At 45.5% G+C, this 20,893-nt stretch overlaps 1 protein-coding gene across 1 annotated transcript in view; it reads left to right on the top strand.

The window, feature by feature from the left end:
• LOC311149241 (transcriptional enhancer factor TEF-3-like) overlaps window positions 1-13,818 on the top strand; it is a 47,594-nt gene extending 33,776 nt beyond the window's left edge. Inside the window, exons 9-11 of the mRNA XM_084186328.1 lie at window positions 9,345-9,485; window positions 12,045-12,197; window positions 12,827-13,818. Of these exons, the coding sequence (XP_084042454.1) occupies window positions 9,345-9,485; window positions 12,045-12,197; window positions 12,827-12,940 (408 nt within the window). The 3' untranslated portion in view covers window positions 12,941-13,818. The remainder of the gene's footprint in view (window positions 1-9,344; window positions 9,486-12,044; window positions 12,198-12,826) is intronic.
• Window positions 13,819-20,893: the final 7,075 nt, after the last annotated feature.

The following is a 20,893-nucleotide window of genomic DNA, read 5'->3' as shown; positions in this document are numbered from 1 at the left end:
ATAATCTCCCTCGATCTGGGGCTCCACGCAAGATCTCACCCTGTGGGGTCAAAATGATCACAAGAACGGTGAGCAAAAATCCCAGAACCACACGGGGGGACCTAGTGAATGACCTGCAGAGAGCTGGGACCAAAGTAACAAAGCCTACCATCAGTAACACACTACGCCGCCAGGGACTCAAATCCTGCAGTGCAAGACGTGTCCCCCTGCTTAAGCCAGTACATGTCCAGGCCCATCTGAAGTTTGCTAGAGTGCATTTTGATGATCCAGAAGAGGATTGGGAGAATGTCATATGGTCAGACGAAACCAAAATAGAACTTTTTGGTAAAAACTCAACTCGTCGTGTTTGGAGGACAAAGAATGCTGAGTTGCATCCAAAGAACACCATACCTACTGTGAAGCATGGGGGTGGAAACATCATGCTTTGGGGCTGTTTTTCTGCAAAGGGACCAGGACGACTGATCCGTGTAAAGGAAAGAATGAATGGGGCCATGTATCGTGAGATTTTGAGTGAAAACCTCATTCCATCAGCAAGGGCATTGAAGATGAAACGTGGCTGGGTCTTTCAGCATGACAATGATCCCAAACACACCGCCCGGGCACCGAAGGAGTGGCTTCGTAACAGGCATTTCAAGGTCCTGGAGTGGCCTAGCCAGTCTCCAGATCTCAACCCCATAGAAAATCTTTGGAGGGAGTTGAAAGTCTGTGTTGCCCAGCGACAGCCCCAAAACATCACTGCTCTAGAGGAGATCTGCATGGAGGAATGGGCCAAAATACCAGCAACAGTGTGTGAAAACCTTGTGAAGACTTACAGAAAACTTTTGACCTGTGTCATTGCCAACAAAGGGTATATAACAAAGTATTGAGAAACTTTTGTTATTGACCAAATACTTATTTTCCACCATAATTTGCAAATAAATTCATAAAAATTCCTACAATGTGATTTTCTGGATTTATTTTTCTCATTTTGTCTGTCATAGTTGACGTGTACCTATGATGAAAATTACAGGCCTCTGTCATCTTTTTAAGTGGGAGAACTTGCACAATTGGTGGCTGACTAAATAATTTTTTCCCCCACTGTATATACATACTAATTAGGGGAATGAGCACCAGGTGTGTGTGATTGACAAGACAAGACATGACAAGTGGAGTGATGAGAATTGAATCGACAGTAGGACGCGGAGCAGGGCGAGTCGGATGGCAACGGTGGAAATCCCTCAACAGGGAGGGATCGAGGATGTCCCTCCTTGAGACCCAGCACCATTCCTCCGGACCGTACCCCTCCAACTCCACGAGATACTGAAGGCCCCCCACCCGACGCCTCGAATCCAGTAACGGACTGAGTATGCCGGGGCCCCCTCGATGTCCAGAGGAGGTGGAGGAACCTCCTGCACCTCAGACTCCTGGAGCGGACCAGCTACCACCGGCCTGAGGAGAGACACATGAAACGAGAGGTTAATACGGTAATCAGGGGGGAGTAACAACCTGTATGTAACCTCGTTTATCCTCCTCAGGACTTTAAACGGACCCACAAACCGCGGGCTCAGCTTCCGGCAGGGCAGGCGGAGGGGTAGATTCCAGGTCGAGAGCCAGACCCGATCCCCCGGTACAAAAACCGGGGCCTCCCTGCGGTGGCGGTCAGTGTTCGCCTTCTGACGACGCACGGCGCGCTGGAGGCGAATGTGGGCAGCGTCCCAAGTCTCCTCCACGCCGAAACCAGTCATCCACCGCAGGAGCCTCGGTCCGGCTCTGGTGCCACGGTACCAGGACCGGTTGGTAACCCAAAACACATTGGAAGGGTGTTAGGTTAGGAGTGGCAGAGAGAGTTCTGAGCGTATTCTGCCCATGGCAGGAACACCAACCACTCCCCCGGCCGGTCCTGACAGTAGGTCCGCAGGAACCTACCCACATCTTGATTCACCCTCTCCACCTGCCCAATACTCTCGGGGTGAAATCCAGAGGTCAGGCTGACCGAGACCCCCAGACGTTCCATGAACGCCTTCCAGACCCTAAACGTGAACTGGGGACCTCGGTCGGACACTATATCCTCTGGTACCCCGTAGTACCGGAAGACGTGAGTAAACAGAGCCTCCGCAGTTTGTAGGGCCGTGGGGAGACCGGGCAGAGGAAGGAGGCGGCAGGACTTCGAAAAGCGATCCACAACGACCAGGATAGTGGTGTTATCTTGGGAGAGGGGAAGATCAGTAAGAAAATCAATACTAAGGTGAGACCATGGTTGTTGTAGAACTGGTAAAGGTTGTAGCTTACCCGCTGGGAGGTGCCTAGGTGCCTTACTCTGGGCACACACTGAGCAGGAGGAAACATACACCCTCACGTCCTTAGCCAAGGTAGGCCACCAGTACTTCTCGGTCAGGCAGCGCATTGTACGACCGATACCTGGATGACCAGAGGAGGGTGTCGTGTGTGCCCAGTAGATCAGACGATCACGGATAAGCGCAGGCACGTACTGCAGCCCAGCTGGACACTGCAGTGGAGATGGATCTGTGCGTAATGCCTGCGCTATATCCGCGTCCATCGCCCATACTACCGGCGCCACAATGCATGAGGCCGGGAGTATGGTTGTGTTGTCTCTGTGTCATACAGCTGAGACAGTGCGTCTGCCTTCACGTTCTTCGTACCTGGAATGCATGAAAGTGTGAAATCAAACCGGGTGAAGAAGAGGGCCCACCTGGCCTGGAGAGTATTCAGCCTCCTCGCTGCCTGAATGTACTCCAGGTTACGGTGGTCTGTCCAGACGAGGAAAGGGTGTTTCACCCCTTCGAGCCAATGCCTCCACACCGTCAAAGCTCGGACAACAGCCAGCAGCTCCCGATCACCAACGCCGTAGTTCTGCTCCGCCGAGCTGAGCTTCTTCGAAAAGAAGGCACAGGGGCGGAGCTTAGGTGGCGTGCCCGAGCATTGGGATAAGACAGCGCCAATCCCTACCTCGGACGCATCCACCTCCACTATGAACGGTAGTGATGGATTGGGGTGAGCCAGTACCGGGGCTGAGGTGAACAGACCCCGCAATCTACTGAAGGCCAAATCAGCCTCAGCAGACCAGCGGAGCCGGGAGGGCCCACCCTTCAACAAGGAGGTAATGGGAGCTGCGACCTTGCCAAAGCCCCGAATAAACCTCAGATAGTAGTTGGCAAAGCCAAGGAAGCGCTGCACCTCCTTCACCGTGGTTGGAGTCGGCCAATTACACACGGCTGAAATGTGATCTCCCTCCATCTCCACACCTGTGGTAGTATCTGAGGAAGGAGATTGACTGCTGGAAAAACTCACACTTCTCTGCCTTAGCATAAATATCATTCTCCAGCAGTCGGACCAGTACCTTGCAAACCAGGGACACAAACCGTAGGGCATCACCAGGTATTCATAATGCCCCGAGGTTGTGCTGAATGCGGTTTTCCACTCATCCCCTTCCCGAATACGCACCAGGTTGTAGGCACTCCTGAGGTCTAATTTGGTGAAAAAACGGGCCCATGCATTGACTCAATCACTGAAGGAATGAGGGGAAGAGGATAACTAAATCGGACAGTCACCTTATTCAGTGGTCGATAATCAATGCACAGGCGTAAACCGCCATCTTTCTTCTTCACAAAGAAGAAACTTGAGGAAGCAGGTGAAGTGGAGGGACGTATATAACCCTGGCGCAGGGACTCGGTGACGTATGTTTCCATAGCCTCCATTTCAGCCTGCGACAGGGGATACACATGACTCCTGGGAGGTACAGCGTCTACCCGAAGGTTTATCGCGCAATCCCCCTACCGATGAGGTGGTAATTTAGTCGCTTGCGTCTTGGAAAACGCGAACGCCAGATCATGGTATTCGGGGGGAATGCGCACGGTGGGGGTACTGTCTGGACTTTACACCATGGTCGCACCAACGGAAACACCTAGACACCTACCTGGATACTCAAGCGACCACCCCGTAAGAACCCTCTGCGACCATGAAAAAGTGGGGTTGTGAACATTTACATTTACATTTTAGTCATTTAGCAGACGCTCTTATCCAGAGCGACTTACAGGAGCAATTAGGGTTAAGTGCCTTGCTTAAGGGCACATCGACAGATTTTTCACCTAGTCGGCTCGGGGATTAGAACCAGCGACCTTTCGGTTACTGGCACAACGCTCTTACCCACTAAGCTACCTGCCGCCGTGAAGGGCTAACCACGGAATACCTAAGACTACAGGGTAAGCAGGAGACTCAATAATCAAAAAAGTGATCTGCTCAACATGCGTCTCCTATGTAATCATGGTGACTGGTACAATAACCTCCTTTACCAACCCGGACCCTAATGGTCGACTATCAAGTGCTCTGATGGGGAGTGGAATGGATAGGGGAACCAATGGAATGCCTTGACGGCGTGCAAATGCCTTGTCCATAAAGTTCCCAGCTGCGCCTGAATCGACTAGCGCCTTACACTGGGAAACTACCAGGTGATCGGGAAAGGAGATAGATAAGGTACAGTGCGCCGCAAAGGGCTCTGAACAATTTTGGGTGTTCATTACCTGGGGTGATGCGTGAGTGCCCTGCCTACCGCCTCCAGACCCAAAGGAACGTTGACTGCGAGGTGAGGTGGATTGTCCCTTCGTGCCACCAGAGTGGCACTGTCGCTGTCCTCCTGCGCTCTCTCGACCGGCGGCTCCCCCCAGCTCCATCTGCACAGGGTCAGAGTCGTCCGGAGTGGGAACGGGCAGACCCCTAGCAGATTGTCCAGCCGGATGGCCATGTCCACCAGTTGGGAGAACGATAGCATGACAACACGGCAGGCTAGCTCCCGTCGGACGTCCTCCCTTAGGTGGCACCGGAAATGGTCGATCAGGGCCCGCTCGTTCCACCCGGACCCCGCTGCCAGCGTCCGGAACTCCAGCGCGTAGTCCTGTGCGGTCCTCGTCCCCTGCCTCAGATGGACCAGTCGTTCGCCCGTCTCTCGACCCTCAGGCGGGTGATCGGAAACGGCCCGAAAGAGGCGAGCAAACTCCCTGTAGTCCTCCAACGCGGCACCTCCCTCGTTCCACACCGCGTTGGCCCACTCCAGGGCTCTCCCACAAAGGCAGGAAACGAGGACGGATACCTTCTCCCGCTCCAGTGGTGCCGGCCTGATGCTGGAGAAATACAACTCTAGTTGGAGCAGAAATACCTTACATCACGCTGCCGTCCCATCAAACGCCGGTGGCCGGGATATCTGGATCCCTCCAGGGGCTGGGGTGTAGGTGGCTGGATCCGGTTGACCAGCTGGTCTCGATAGATCGGGTCCTCTCCTCTCCAGGCGTTGTACTACCTGAAGAACCGGATCCATCGCTTCCCCCAAGCTGGCCAGCATCGAGGAATGCTCCTGGACCCTTGCCACAACTCCAGGCATGCGGTCTTCTCCTGCTGACTCCATTCAGCGGGTGAGTGATTCTGTGATGAGGTGTGAATGAAGGAGTCAGGCGCAGGAGGTAAAACACCGAAGTCCAGAGTTTATTCCGTTTACATACCGTATTTTCCGCACTATAAGGCGCACCGGATTATAAGGCGCACCTTCAATGACTGGCTTATTTTAGAACTGTTTTCATATATAGGGCGCACCGGATTATAAGGCGCATAGAATAGAAGATAGTCAAACGATTGACTGGGGTTGCGTTATGCATCCACTAGATGGAGCTGTGCTAAAGGGAATGTCAACAAAACAGTCAGATAAAGTCAAACTTTATTAACATTTACATTTTACATTTTAGTCATTTAGCAGACGCTCTTATCCAGAGCGACTTACAGTTAGTGCATACATTATTTTTTATACCCCCCGTGAGAATTGAACCCACAGCCCTGGTGTTGCAAACACCATGCTCTACCAACTGAGCTACATCCCTGCCGGCCATTCCCTCCCCTACCCTGGACGACGCTGGGCCAATTGTGCGCCGCCCCATGGGTCTCCCGGTCGCGGCCAGCTACGACAGAGCCTGGATTAAGCGTTCTGACAACTCCGTTCACTCCCATGGTAACGTTGTTCAAACGTTAATGTGCATATTAACAATATCTCCCAGCCTTGCTCACTCTTCTCCCAAACGTGGAGGGGAACTTTTCCCTGATTCAGTAAACACATAGTAAAAGAAACAGTCTGATACCACTAAATCAAACGTTAGTGCATAACTCAACATTGTTCAGTTACGTATAACACGTAAAGCTCACTTTTTCAGTTCATTCCCCGTCCACGAATCCCTCGAATTCTTCTTCTTCAGTGTCCGAATTGAACAGTTGGGCGACTACGGCATCCAACCTGCCCGGCTCCCTCTCGTCATTATCCGAGTCAGTGTCGCTGCTGTTGCCTGGCAGTTTAGAGATTATTCCTGCCTTCGTGAAAGCTTGGACCACAGTTGAGACTGATATATCAGCCCATTGATTCATTAATGTTGAATTCTCTCGCTGCTGCTCTATTCCCATATTCTACTGCGTGACCGACAGCCTTGAGCTTGAACTCTGCGTCGTAAGCGTGTCTCTTGAAAGCTGCCATTTTGGGGTCTTTATACACAGACAAGTGGTGTGGGACTGTGAGTAAGCACAGTACCAGTGTTTACTGACAACGGTAGCCGTAATGCTGCAAGCGGTGCGGCTTTGTAGTGTACCAGTCGTACTGAAACATTTCATTATTATTAAATTGTTTTTATTGGTTTTTCATACTGAAACATTTTGACAGAGCGCCTTGAGCGGCGTGTACAACCAGCATGGATCAACCAATTAACCAATTGATCCATATATAAGGCGCACTGTCGTTTTTGGAGAAAATTAAAGGCTTTTAAGTGCGCCTTATAGTGCGGAAAATACGGTAAATAAAACGCACCCAGCGTCAATACGAAACTATCACAAGGGAAATATTCCACCTTGGCAATAACAAATGGAAGAGTAGCTCAACCAAGCTACTCGCTCTCACAATGAAACAATCACTCACAAAGACAAGGGGAACAGAGGGAACACTTATACACATACTAATTAGGGGAATGAGCACCAGGTGTGTGTGATTGACAAGATAAGACATGACAAGTGGAGTGATGAGAATGGGATCGGCAGTAGCTAGTAAGCCGGTGACGACGAACGCCGAAACCTGCCCGAACAAGGAGGGGAGGCAGCCTCGGCAGAAGTCGTGACAGAGTTATTTTAGGATAAAAAGAAACGGAATAGAGCTAAGCACAGGCAAAATCCTGGTTCAGTCTGCTTTCCAACAGACACTGGGAGACAAATTCACCTTTCAGCAGGACATTAACCTTAAACACAAGGCCAAATATACACTGGAGTTGCTTACCAAGACGACCTAGTTACAGATTTGACTTAAATCGGCATGGAAATCAATGGCAAGACTTGAAAATGGCTGTCTAGCAATGATCAACAACCAACTTGACAGAGCTTGAATAATTTTTTTAAGAATAAAGTGCAAATATTGTACAATCCAGGCGTGCAAAGCTCTTAAAAACGTACCCAGAAAGACACAGCTGTAATCGCTGCCAAATGTGATTCTAACATGTATTGACTCAGGGGTGTGAATACTTATGTAAATGACAGATTTCTGTATTTCATTTTGAATACATTTGCAAAAATTTCTAAAAACATGTTTTCACTTTGTCATTATGGGGTATGTGTGTAGATGGGTGAGAGGGAAAAATCTATTTAATCCATTTTGAATTCAGGCTGGAACAACAAAATGTGGAAAAGGTCAAGGGGTATGAATACTTTCTGAAGGCACTGTATGCAACTGTCCCAGACTGACTGGAGAAAACAAGCCCATATGACTGCTGCTAGTGCCAGATACATCACCTCAACATATCGTATTATAGTGGGTCTGATTGTCCTGAGGGGGCTCTCCAACCCTCATGGCACCCATGACAAAACACACAGACAGACAAATAAGCACACAAACAAACAACTAACCAACCAACATCTGGACATTTCAACAGCCACACTCTTGAGTGCAAAAAAAAACAGAAATACAGCAACATATCTGAGGTGACTTATACCTCGTTTCCTTCTTCATAAAGTGAGAAATAAAAAACCTGTTCCATCGATGCGGCCAGCCAGCCAGCAAGCCACCCGGGTCATGACTTGGGGGCGTCCTGAGGCTCCGGCCGGTTGTCATGGCGATGGTGACAGGCTGCTGGCCCGTCTCCAAAGCAATGGCATTCTAGATTGAATTTCCAGCTCCCCGGCCGGCCCTGCCTGCTCCCCACAGCGCCCGTGGCCCTGTCCTAACGGATTGTCTCGCGCCTTTGAAGTGCCCGGAGAATCCGATTTGAGCCGGCCCTTGTAAATTGTTACACAGGAGCCTGGCCTGGCTGATCTAATCAGCCAATTGTGGGCTGTTGATTATAATTGGATGAATTCCCTCGCAGGCCGTTAGGGAAGGGGGGAGCGCAGGTTCGGGGAGGGTCACTGGGCCCCGGGGATGAAGACAAATGAGAGAATGACAGGAGCGAGGGATAAAGACGAGAAGCGGGGTGATGAAGAGAGGCTGAGCGCTGTATTAATGGCCCATTAGGAGACAAGGGCCTGAGAGGGGAAAAGGTAAAGCCCTCTGTGTCTGTTTGTCCTCCTCTACCATGACAGAGATGACGCCTCGTCACGATATAAAATCTGATATAGGATCAGATTACCCTGACCCCCATCATTCCCTTAACCATTAGGAGGGATAAAAAGATATCTGACCCAGTATCAGTGACTAGGGGCAGATTCTACCTTCTCAGACAGACAGGAGGTTGGATGCACCTGATGAAGAGAGAGGGCCAGATGGGACTAATGCCACAGCTAGACACACAGCATCTTGGGAATGCAGAGGCTGGATTGGCAGCCTAAATTAAGTCAATACAGGCCAGGCCAATAGATGCTGCTTGGCTTTGCAGAGAATTAGTCGCAGGCTTTGTTGAGCTGTCACACTCGGGTAACACGTTTCAGAAAGCCAACACAGACACACACACACAAGTTTCCCTGTTCCTTGAAGCACAGTCTATTAACTGAGAAGAAACTGACATTACTGAAAGAAAGATTGATGTATAACAACTGAAGTAACACACAGGTTTCTGTTGAGGTTTTTGATTGAACTGTCCAGAACTAAAAATGTATCTTGTCTTAAAGACTGGCAGGTTGCAGGTTGTTTGAACAATGCCTTATCCTCTTGGTAAGACTGACAGGTTGTGTGTGGCCTGTGTGGACATCCTTCTGTCTTTCCTCTACTGTCCTATCTGTTCAATAAAAGATGGGGGGGGGGGGGGGGGGGTCTGGCAGGTTGTTGTTGACTGTATGGTTCCTCTCTCTCTCTCTGCAAGCTGATGTGTTGTTGTTGACTGTGTGGTACCTCTCTCTCTGTGCAGGCTGATCTGAGTGCCAACCTGCAGGACGACAGCAGTTTCTTCTACGGCGTGTCCAGTCAGTACGAGAGCTCTGAGAACATGATCATCACCTCCTCCACCAAGGTCTGCTCCTTCGGAAAGCAGGTGGTGGAGAAAGTAGAGGTGAGAGAGTCACCAGAAGGATTGCTCCATCAGTAGAGACTAAAAAAACGAATAAATACATACCATAGATGAAGATAAAGACCGATGTAGATACATTAACAGAAATGGATATGGGTTTTGTAGAGGTGATGGTCTAACAAGCTTTGAGTCCAGGAGTGGCATAAACATTTATGTTTTAGACCTGCTATCTCTCCACACTTCATTGACTCTTGACTGCTGATAGATTTATTTGACCAGGTAAGTTGACCTGGTACTGAAATGTAAGGGGATTTGAATGATTGACAGTTGAACTGATAGACGGGGTCAACATTTGAGGTCAATGACTGTGATGATTATCCCTCTGAGAATGAATAATAACCCAACCAGTGGTTGTGATGGATTCAGCTCACTATTCACTGCTCTGTGGTCCAGAACAGACCATCACAAAAATCACAAGACAACACTTACATTCCTCCTCACCGTGACTCACTGGGTGTGTCCCAAATGGCACCCTATTCCCCATTTAGTGCACTACTTTTGACCAGAGCTCTATAGGCCCTGGTCAAAAGTAGTGCGCAATATAAGGAATAGGATGCCATTTGGGACACATCACTATTGTTTTGTGTTGCCTGTCCACTACAGCATCACTGTTATCCCTACTCCCTACAGAGATGTGTTGTACAACACTCAAACACATACACACATTCACACAGATATTGAGGGGAAGCCAGGCCAGCCATCTACTATAATGTCATGACATTAAACGGTGACATCAGTTTGATTATGGTAGCCATTAGGCCTACCTACAGTGAGGGAAAAAAGTATTTGATCCCCTGCTGATTTTGTATGTTTGCCCACTGACAAAGACATGATGGTAGGTTTATTTGAACAGTGAGAGACAGAATAACAACAACAAAATCCAGAAAAACGCATGTCAAAAATGTTATAAATTGATTAGCATTTTAATGAGGGAAATAAATATATGACCCCTCTGCAAAACATGACTTAGTACTTGGTGGCAAAACCCTTGTTGGCAATCACAGAGGTCAGACGTTTCTTGTAGTTGGCCACCAGGTTTGCACACATCTCAGGAGGGATTTTGTTCCACTCCTCTTTGCAGATCTTCTCCAAGTCATTAAGGTTTCGAGGCTGACGTTTGGCAACTCGAACCTTCAGCTCCCTCCACAGATTTTCTATGGGATTAAGGTCTGGAGACTGGCTAGGCCACTCCAGGACCTTAATGTGCTTCTTCTTGAGCCACTCCTTTGTTGCCTTGGCCGTGTGTTTTGGGTCATTGTCATTCTGGAATACCCATCCATGACCCATTTTCAATGCCCTGGCTGAGGGAAGGAGGTTCTCACCCAAGATTTGACGGTACATGGCCCCGTCCATCGTCCCTTTGATGCGGTGAAGTTGTCCTGTCCCATTAGCAGAAAAACACTCCCAAAGCATCATGTTTCCACCTCCATGTTTGACGGTGGGGATGGTGTTCTTGGGGTCATAGGCAGCATTCCTCCTCCTCCAAACACGGCGAGTTGAGTTTATGCCAAAGAGCTCGATTTAGGTCTCATCTGACCACAACACTTTCACCCAGTTCTCCTCTGAATCATTCAGATGTTCATTGGCAAACTTCAAACGGCCCAGTATATGTGCTTTTTTGAGCAGGGGGACCTTGCGGGCGCTGCAGGATTTCAGTCCTTCACGGCGTAGTGTGTTACCAATTGTTTTCTTGGTGACTATGGTCCCAGCTGCCTTGAGATCATTGACAAGATCCTCCCGTGTAGTTCTGGGCTGATTCCTCACCGTTCTCATGATCATTGCAACTCCACGAGGTGAGATCTTGCATGGAGCCCCAGGCCGAGGGAGATTTACAGTTATTTTGTGTTTCTTCCATTTGTGAATAATCGCACCAACTGTTGTCACCTTCTCACCAAGCTGCTTGGCGATGGTCTTGTAGCACATTCCAGCCTTGTGTAGGTCTACAATCTTGTACCTGACATCCTTGGAGAGATCTTTGGTCTTGGCCATGGTGGAGAGTTTGGAATCTGATTGATTGATTGCTTCTGTGGACAGGTGTCTTTTATAAAGGTAACAAGCTGAGATTAGGAGCACTCCCTTTAAGAGTGTGCTCATAATCTCAGCTCGTTACCTGTATAAAAGACACCTGGGGGCCAGAAATCTTTCTGATTGAGAGGGGGTCAAATACTTATTTCCCTCATTAAAATGCAAATCAATTTATAACATTTTTGACATGCGTTTTTCTGGATTTTTTAGTTGTTATTCTGTCTCTCACTGTTCAAATAAACCTACCATTAAAATTATAGACTAATCATTTCTTTGTCAGTGGGCAAACGTACAAAATCAGCAGGGGATCGAATACTTTTTTCCCTCACTGTATAGGCTATATTTAGTGTTATATCTATCATGCCATATATCAGGTACATTGTACATGTATTACCTTGAATTTCATCTATGAGGGCTATAATGTATTTTCACTGTGATATCTCTAGGACCATATCCTGAAATATTGAACATACAGTATATCATATCATATATTGGATACATTGTGTGTCTCCCCAGACGGAGTATGCGCGGTTTGAGAATGGGCGGTATGTGTTCAGGACCCACCGGTCCCCACTATGTGAATACATGATCAACTTCATCCACAAGCTCAAACACCTGCCGGAAAAGTACATGATGAACAGTGTACTGGAGAACTTCACCATCCTACAGGTACATGCACACACACAATTACCATTTAAAATATTGTGCCAGACAACTGTTCACTTGTCAACCACCTGCTTGCTGCTTGAATAGCTTTCAATACAGAAGCAGAAGAGATTGAGAGCATGGAATGGGAAACATGAGCAAGGAGAGTACCACCATAGTAACAAAGTGGTCGTCAATATAAGGGTTCAAAGACACTGTCCATTCCATTGGCAACTGCATTCTTACTAGAGTCCAGACACAATGACCATATTGAACCCACACAGCAGACCACATCGCAACATGTTATTAGGTTCTCAATGGGCTGATTTAGCCCATATTAAACATGAGCTGCACACACACACATTGTATCAATGCTATGGATTATGCAACAAGCGCTTCTTTCAGGCATAGGACAATGATATGGTGAAAGTATTGTTCTCAAAAGGAGCTCATGCATTTTGACAGTTCGCTTTTGTGTAATCGCTTTTACCACTCTGTCATAGTGAGAGGTGAGACCCACCTGTATTCAAAATAATGAAAACTCATTTGTAGTGCTTAAAAATTTATATTTTTGAGAAATGTGTCAGATGTGTATAGTAGTATTATAGCTAGTGGTGTAAAATGACTGTGCATGTGTGTCTGTCTCTCTGCAGGTGGTCACCAACAGGGACACACTGGAGACCCTGCTGTGTATAGCCTATGTCTTTGAGGTGTCTACTAGTGAGCATGGAGCCCAGCACCATATTTACCGGCTGGTCAAAGACTGAGACAGCCCTGTGGACAGAAAACCACTATAGGCCAACAATAACAACAACAACACCCCAACCATGGACAATCTCCTCTGTAAGCTGCAAGCACCATACGATTGTCTGTCAGGACCCAAAGAAGCACTGGGCGGGTTGCTTGCCCACTGAAACTACTGTGGAAGAGTTGGATTGGGAGCTGGAGTGAACTGTACAACTGTGTGATGTGAAGGAGAGGAGCAGAGGGTGGGAACCTTCATTGTGGTTTATCTGTATGTACTAGAGGAGCCAAACGTCAAGACAATGCATTAGAAATGGTTGTTTTTTTACCTCATATTACTAGTGATTGCTTGTTTGATTTAGTTTCATTTTACACAGCTGCATGAGCGGGATTAGTTTTCTTTGTCTGTGGGCGCCACCTAGTGACTTCTAATGTATATTACACACAGGGCAAGAGGACGAAAGGAGAACTGGAAAGCAAGACTGCACATCCATAGCATTGTTTTGGTGCTAATATTTGTGTTATTTGAGTAAAAGTACAGTACCACAGCCATCTCCTCTGAAAAAGTATCTCTATTGAAGAAAATAAGAGGCAAAATTATGATTAAAATAAATATTGTATCCACCTGGTTTGATGGTCAAATTAAATGTTTTGGACTATTGTTGAATGAAATTGAGCATAACTCACATACAGTAGATAACTCTGCTTGAACCTGAACCAGGTTTGAATCTGCTATCTATAATTGAAGCTGACTAGCTACAGTATGAATAAACTGTTGTAATCTATTTATGGCACTGAACTGAAGTTTAAGATGGAAATACAAGTGCACTTCACATATCATACTTAACAGATCATGTTGCTTGATTTTTGTTCTTAATGTGATCTATTGAGACTAATATATGAAAATGTCACACTACAATTGTTATATAAGTAATAAAATAATGATACAAATGAGTATTCCCAGGTAGGTTTCTTACATAACATGTGATAAAATGCACCCATGTTGTTAGCCATGAAAGTAAGGAAAGAATACGATTCTTTAGATTCAGAAGATCAATGATGCACTCCACTCCAGCAGGTGGCGATACTGCAAAATGTGTTTCCTACTACTTTCGCGTTTATTGATCATATTAGCTCAGAGGCCGTGTTCGATAGGATCAAAACGGTAATGTATAATCGGTAAATTGTGACTGACTGACTGATCTACAAATAATACTGAGTAGTTATTTATGGTGCAAGGTTAGTTGTAGATCAGTCAGGCGGCAGTCGCCTGCACTGTCAGTAGCAATATCGAACAAGCCCATTGTTTTTTTTTTTACTTGTTTGTTTTTCGAACAAGCCCATTGTGATCAACGGTAGTGATACCAGAGACAGAAGAGGAAGTGAGACACCTCAGGTTGTCACTAGTTACCACAGTCACAAAGTCAGAAGGCCCGCCTACTCGACCAATCAGATGAGAGAGTGTGATGACACAAATAAATGTGCAAAATGAGCACTTAACATGAAATCAGCCAAAACACCTCAAAACAAGACATGGTATCAAGGGCAAGATGAAACTAGTCACTTACGATTCCCCACATGGCAGTTTCTTGTCATTGTTGATAGCTATCTGGCCATCCAGAATCACAACAACTCACGGTCTTCTGCCCCATTGAAGCGTGCATATTGTTTTCGTAATGTCGTCAGCTAACACATCTACAGTCGTGATCAAAAGTTTTGAGAATGACACAAGGATTGGTCTTCACAAAGTTCGCTGCTTCAGTGTTATGAGATATTTTTGTCCGATGTTACTATGGTATACTGAAGTATAATTACAAGCAAAGGCTTTTATTGACAATTACATTAAGTTTATGCAAAGAGTCAATATTTGCAGTGTTGACCCTTCTTTTTCAAGACCTCTGCAATCCGCCCTGGCATGCTGTCAATTAACTTCTGGGCCACATCCTGACTGATGGCAGCCCATTCTTGCATAATCAATGCTTGGAGTTTGTCAGAAGTTGTGGGTTTTTGTTTGTCCACCCGCCTCTTGAGGATCGACCACAAGATTAAGGTCTGGGGAGTTTCCTGGCCATGGACCCAAAATGTCGATGTTTTGTTCCCCAAGCCACTTAGTTATCACTTTTGCCTTATGGCAAGGTGCTCCATCATGCTGGAAAAGGCATTGGTCGTCACCAAACTGTTCTTGGATGGTTGGGAGAAGTTGCACTCGGGGGATGTGTTGGGATCATTCTTTATTCATGGCTGTGTTCTTAGGCAAAATTGTGAGTGAGCCCACTCCCTTGGCTGAGAAGCAACCCCACACATGAATGGTCTCAGGATACTGTTGGCATGACACAGGATTGATGGTAGCGCTCACCTTGTCTTCTCCGGACAAGGTGTTTTCCGGATGCCCCAAACAATCGGAAAGGGGATTCATCAGAGAAAATTACTTTACCCCAGTCCTCAGCAGTCCAATCCCTGTACCTTTTGCAGAATATCAGTCTGTCCCTGATGTTTTTCCTGGAGAGAAGTGGCTTCTTTGCTGCCCTTCTTGACACCAGGCCATCCTCCAAAAGTATTCGCCTCACTGTGCGTGCAGATGCACTCACACCTGCCTGCTGCCATTCCTGAGCAAGCTCTGCACTGGTGGTGCCCCGATCCCGCAGCTAAATCAACTTTAGGAGACGGTCCTGGCGCTTGCTGGACTTTCTTGGGCGCTCTGACGCCTTCTTCACAACAATTGAACCTCTCTCCTTGAAGTTCTTGATGATCCGATAAATGGTTGATTTAGGTGCAATCTTACTAGCAGCAATATCCTTGCCTGTGAAGCCCTTTTTGTGCAAAGGAATGATGACGGCACGTGTTTCCTTACAGGTAACCATGGTTAACAGAGGAAGAACAATGATTTCAAGCATCACCCTCCTTTTAAAGCTTCCAGTCTGTTATTCTAACTCAATCAGCATGACAGAGTGATCTCCAGCCTTGTCCTCGTCAACACTCTCACCTGTGTTAATGAGAGAATCATTGACATGATGGCAGCTGGTCCTTTTGTGCAGGGCTGAAATGCAGTGGAAATGTTTTTTTGGGATTAAGTTAATTTTCATGGCAAAGAGGGACTTTGCAATTAATTGCAATTCATCTGATCACTCTTCATGACATTCTGGAGTATATGCAAATTGCCATCATCAAAACTGAGGCAGCAGACTTTGTGAAAATTAGTGCCACGTACAATCAATTATTATTATTATTATTATTGCATGTTTTGCCGTACAGAGACGGAAACTGGTACAAAATACCAAAAAGGTGGACTTCAAGGCTATAATAAACATCGCCCATGTTATCTGCATTGCTGGTTTTAAGGTAAAGTATATCAACCTACTGTTGGTCAAAGTCTAAGGCTGCGTTTACTCAGGCAGCCCAATTCCAATTAAAACATGTTTTCTCATCTCAAGATGTTAAATAAATAAATGACCATAGTAAGTTCCTAAGTGCCAAATAAAGTGGATTTTGAAAATAAAAATCTAAAATCAAGATGTGTAAATTTGTTTGTCTACATGCCATTTTAAAAACAATGCAGCTATTAGAGTAGGACAAGTAACTATGAGTAGGTGCAAACATCATGATAAGCTTGCAAGCTGAGTTTGAATAAGAGATCCGATTACCACTTTGCATTTAGAATGGTTGGTTTTATTATGGCTACTAAATAACCAAATTTTTCTTTATTTTTACTATTTTCTACATTGTAGAATAATAGCGAAGACATCAAAACTATGAAATAACATATGGAATCATGTAGTAACCAAAAAAGTGTTAAACAAATCAAAATATATTTTATATTTGAGATTCTTCAAATACCACCATTTGCCTTGATGACATCTTTGCACACTCTTGGCATTATCTCAACCAGCTTCATGAGGTAGTCACCTGGAATGCATTTCAATTAACAGGTGTGCCTTGTTAAAAGTTCATTTGTGGAAATGATTTCCTTCTTAATGCGTTTGAGCCAATCAGTTGTGTTGTGACAAGGTAGGGGGGCTATACAGAAGATAGCCCTATTTGGTAAAAGACCAAGTCCATATTATGGCAAGAACAGCTCAAATAAGCAAAGAGAAACAACAGTCCATTATTACTTTAATACATGAAGGTCAGTCAATATGGAACATTTCAAGAACTTTGAACGTTTCTTCAAGTGCAGTCGCAAAAACCATCTAGCGCTATGATGAAACTGGCTCTCATGAGGACCGCCACAGGAATGGAAGACCCAGAGTTACCTCTGCTGCAGGGGATAAGTTTATTAGAATTACCAGCCTCAGAAATTGCAGCCCAAATAAATGCTTCACAGAGTTCAAGTAACAGACACATCTCAACATCAACTGTTCAGAGGGGACTGTGTGAATCAGGCCTTCATGGTCGAATTGCTACAAAGAAACCACTACTAAAGGACAACAATAATAAGAAGAGACCTGCTTGGGCCAAGAAACACGAGCAATGAACATTAGACCGGTGGAAGTTTGTCCTTTGGTCTGGAGTCCAAATTGGAGATTTTTGGTTCCAACCGCTGTGTCTTTGTGAGATGCGGTGTGGGTGAAAGGATGATCTCCACATGTTTATTTCCCACCGTAAAGCATAGAGGAAGAGGTGTTATGGTGTGGGGGTGCTTTGCTGGTGACACTGTCTGTGATTTATTTAGAATTAAAGGCACACTTAACCAGCATGGCTACCACAGCATTCTGCAGCGATACGCCATCCCATCTGGTTCTCGCTTAGTGGGACTATCATTTGTTTTTCAACAGGACAATGACCCAACACATCTCCTGGCTGGATAAGGGCTATTTTACCAAGAAGGACAGTGATGGAGTGCTGCATCAGATGACCTGGCCTCCACAGTCACCCGACCTCAACCGAATTGAGATGGTTTGGGATGAGTTGGACCACAGAGTGAAGGAAAAGCAGCCAACAAGTGCTCAGCATATGTGGGAGCTTCTTCAAGATTGTTGGAAAAGCATTCCAAGAGAAGCTGGTTGAGAGAATGCCAAGAGTGTGCAAAGCTGTCATCAAGGCAAAGGGTGGCTACTTGAAGAATCTCAAATATAACATATATTTTGATTTGTTTAACACTTGTTTGGTTACTACATTATTCAATGTGTTATTTCATAGTTTTGATGTCTTCACTATTATTCTACAATGTAGAAAATAGTCAAAATATTTCTTTTTTACTTTATTTATCCAGGCGAGTCAGTTAAGAACAAATTCTTATTTGCAATGACGGCCTGGGCTCGTGGTAGGGTTGGGTATGCAAAATAGTCTAATTTGTTTCTGCATTCATGTCCAAAAAGTCACTTTCTGACCACTTCTACCATGGGCAAACATGTATGGAAAGTTTAGTTCATTGATGAGAATTAATCAAAAAATCTATTCACATTCAGAATTTACTTTGTTTAGACATCCAGTCTGTATTGTAGTTTCATGACCAGAGACACATCTTCAAAAAGGCACAGTATTTATTTATTCGGAGCAGTACATGCATTCACACAGTCTTGATTGATAGGATCCTTCCCACTATATGACGGCTATGTGAAGTGATAAAATCCCAATTATCAATTAAAAGTTTATGGAAAAACTGCCCTTGCCCACATGTGAAAATTACAGTTTATTAAATATTCTACATCTAATGTTATCAAATAAAACTATTTGTATAGCACATTTCTTACAACAAATGAATTTAAAGGTGTTCAGTCGTTGGATGGGGTGTTGTCTGTAAATAGGACACAGATAACGAAGAGGAGGACATCAAGGCATTCAAAATGGCTACAGGGATGGATGTGCAGGAGTCAGGGCTTTGGGTCACGGGGTCTGGGATCCTGGGTGCCTCATCGGATGGTCTGGTGGGCACCACAGCAGTGGTGGAGGTTAAGTGTCCCTATGGTGCAAGGGACCTTACCATTGAAAAGGCAGTGAAGTCGAAGGATTTCTATATCCAGAAGGGAGGGTATTACAGCCTCCGTGAAGACCATCCTTACTGGCCCCAGGTTCAATTGCAGCTCCACATCACTGGAAGGGACACTTGCTTATTCGTTGTGTGGACCACCAAAGCCTCCATCACCATCCCCATCCAGCGTGACGACCTCTGGCAGACTCCTATTGCTGGACTAGAGGAGTTTTCAAGGAACACATGCTCCCAAAGTTGGCACTCCAACAGTGAACATCTGTAAATATCTTGTAAATAGTTTTTGCACAAATCAGTTTTTGTTCTTACCTTGAGGTTTTATTCCAATCCGTTTTTCAATGCAGCTACAAATTCTAAGTTTTACACAATATTGTATCATATTTGATGAGTTACTGACCTGTTCGTCCACAGGCTCGATGTGCTGTTGTCTCCACAACCGGATGTCCATGTACCGGATGGTCTGAAGGATGCACTCCTGTTGGACTGGAAAACAAATAGACATTTGGTCAGTGGTGAGTCTTTTTCAATGCTGTATCAACATCTTTATCTGGACAGAAAATGTATTGTTTATCATGTCACAAACCCACTATGGGACAATGTGACAAGTGGTCCCTCAACACCCAATCCTCATTGTTTGTTCTTGTTTCCCGATCAACAGCTTCTTCTCTAATGAGTGGGTCTTGGAGGTTTACAAGTGCACAGCAAGTCTGCATCAGCACATTACTATAACAACGCAGATAAGGTGGGATGAATCTCAGGATTTTTAAATATTTTAGTCAAGCATTTGCCCTCTCAACACGGATCCTGTCTCTCACTATGTCTTTTGTGAGATGTATCTCACTCTCTGTGAACCTTCTGTGGTTCAGGAATGGAGGAATGTTCACAGTGACTCCTGCAGTCATCAAGCTCTGGATCAAGAAGCCTGTCTGCCAAAATCATGTCTCCAGACGTGAAGATCTTCTCAAACGCCAACTTCTGGAAAATGGCTTTGTCCGACAGATCCTGGATACAGATCACTGCAGTATGTTATCACCGCATTAGGTGCAACTCCCAGGAGTAGCTTGAAGGAGTGCATTGAACGGTACACAGAGTAGGTTTACTTCTGCAAATCCATTTGACTTGGAGTAGCAACTTCTATGTCAGTACAGTCAATGACCAAGCACGTTTGGTTATTCTCCCAACTTGGAACAGTCTTCATGATGCTAATGAAAAAAAGCTTGTGAATGAAAGTGATGGTAACATTGCTGACAGTGCTTGTACTACAACGGAATAGTTGAGCCAGGTGCACGTTTGAGTTTATTCATTCTTGCTCACAGATAACTGAAGAAATGCAGAATTTACATTACTAAGAATTGCAAAACACTAATTTAAAATACATAACACGTACATAAATAGAATACAGACAAGTTGGTGTAGCTGTGACAACTTCATAAGCGCCATAAACACTTGATCCTCAAAATGAAAGCATCTCGACCCAAAATAATTTGCTTCACATTGCCGATAATGTCGATCTGTGGTATACGTAGTGTAAACCAGACCCTCTCAATCGAGCTGTGTTGATGTCGTCACATAAGTGTTGTATCAACGGGACAAAACCAGCTACGCTTTGAAGATGTTTATATCTTCTGCAATTCGATCTGCTGTTTCCCAAACGGTATGCTTATAACAAAGTACTAGTGTTAGGCTAATTAGCTTACCGTTTGTGTAGTCAGACTTTTCTAAGTGGTGATATGCTAGCTAACCAACTATCCTTGCCATGGCGCCGGCCTAACGTTAACTAGCAAGTCTGATTACAACAACACAACAGTGAGTTAACGTTAACTAGCTAGCTAAATATTCTTTCCCTGGTGGTCTAACGCTAGCTAACATGTCACCTTGTGAAAAAGTATCTGGCTAGCTCACTAAAGACTCAATAAAAAGGTCACAACAGTTATTATGGTAGCCTATGCTGGTTTTATTTTTACCTGTAAGGAAGGCAACGTGCATTGTACACGTAACTACAGTCGGTGGATATCTAGTTAACTTTCATAAGTACCTACTAGTTAACCAC

The sequence above is a fragment of the Coregonus lavaretus genome, assembly GCF_964263955.1.
Source record: "Coregonus lavaretus genome assembly, chromosome: 21".
Taxonomy (NCBI): domain Eukaryota; kingdom Metazoa; phylum Chordata; class Actinopteri; order Salmoniformes; family Salmonidae; genus Coregonus; species Coregonus lavaretus.
Note: the sequence above shows the minus strand (reverse complement) of the source record. Positions and strands in the feature narration are given on the sequence as shown.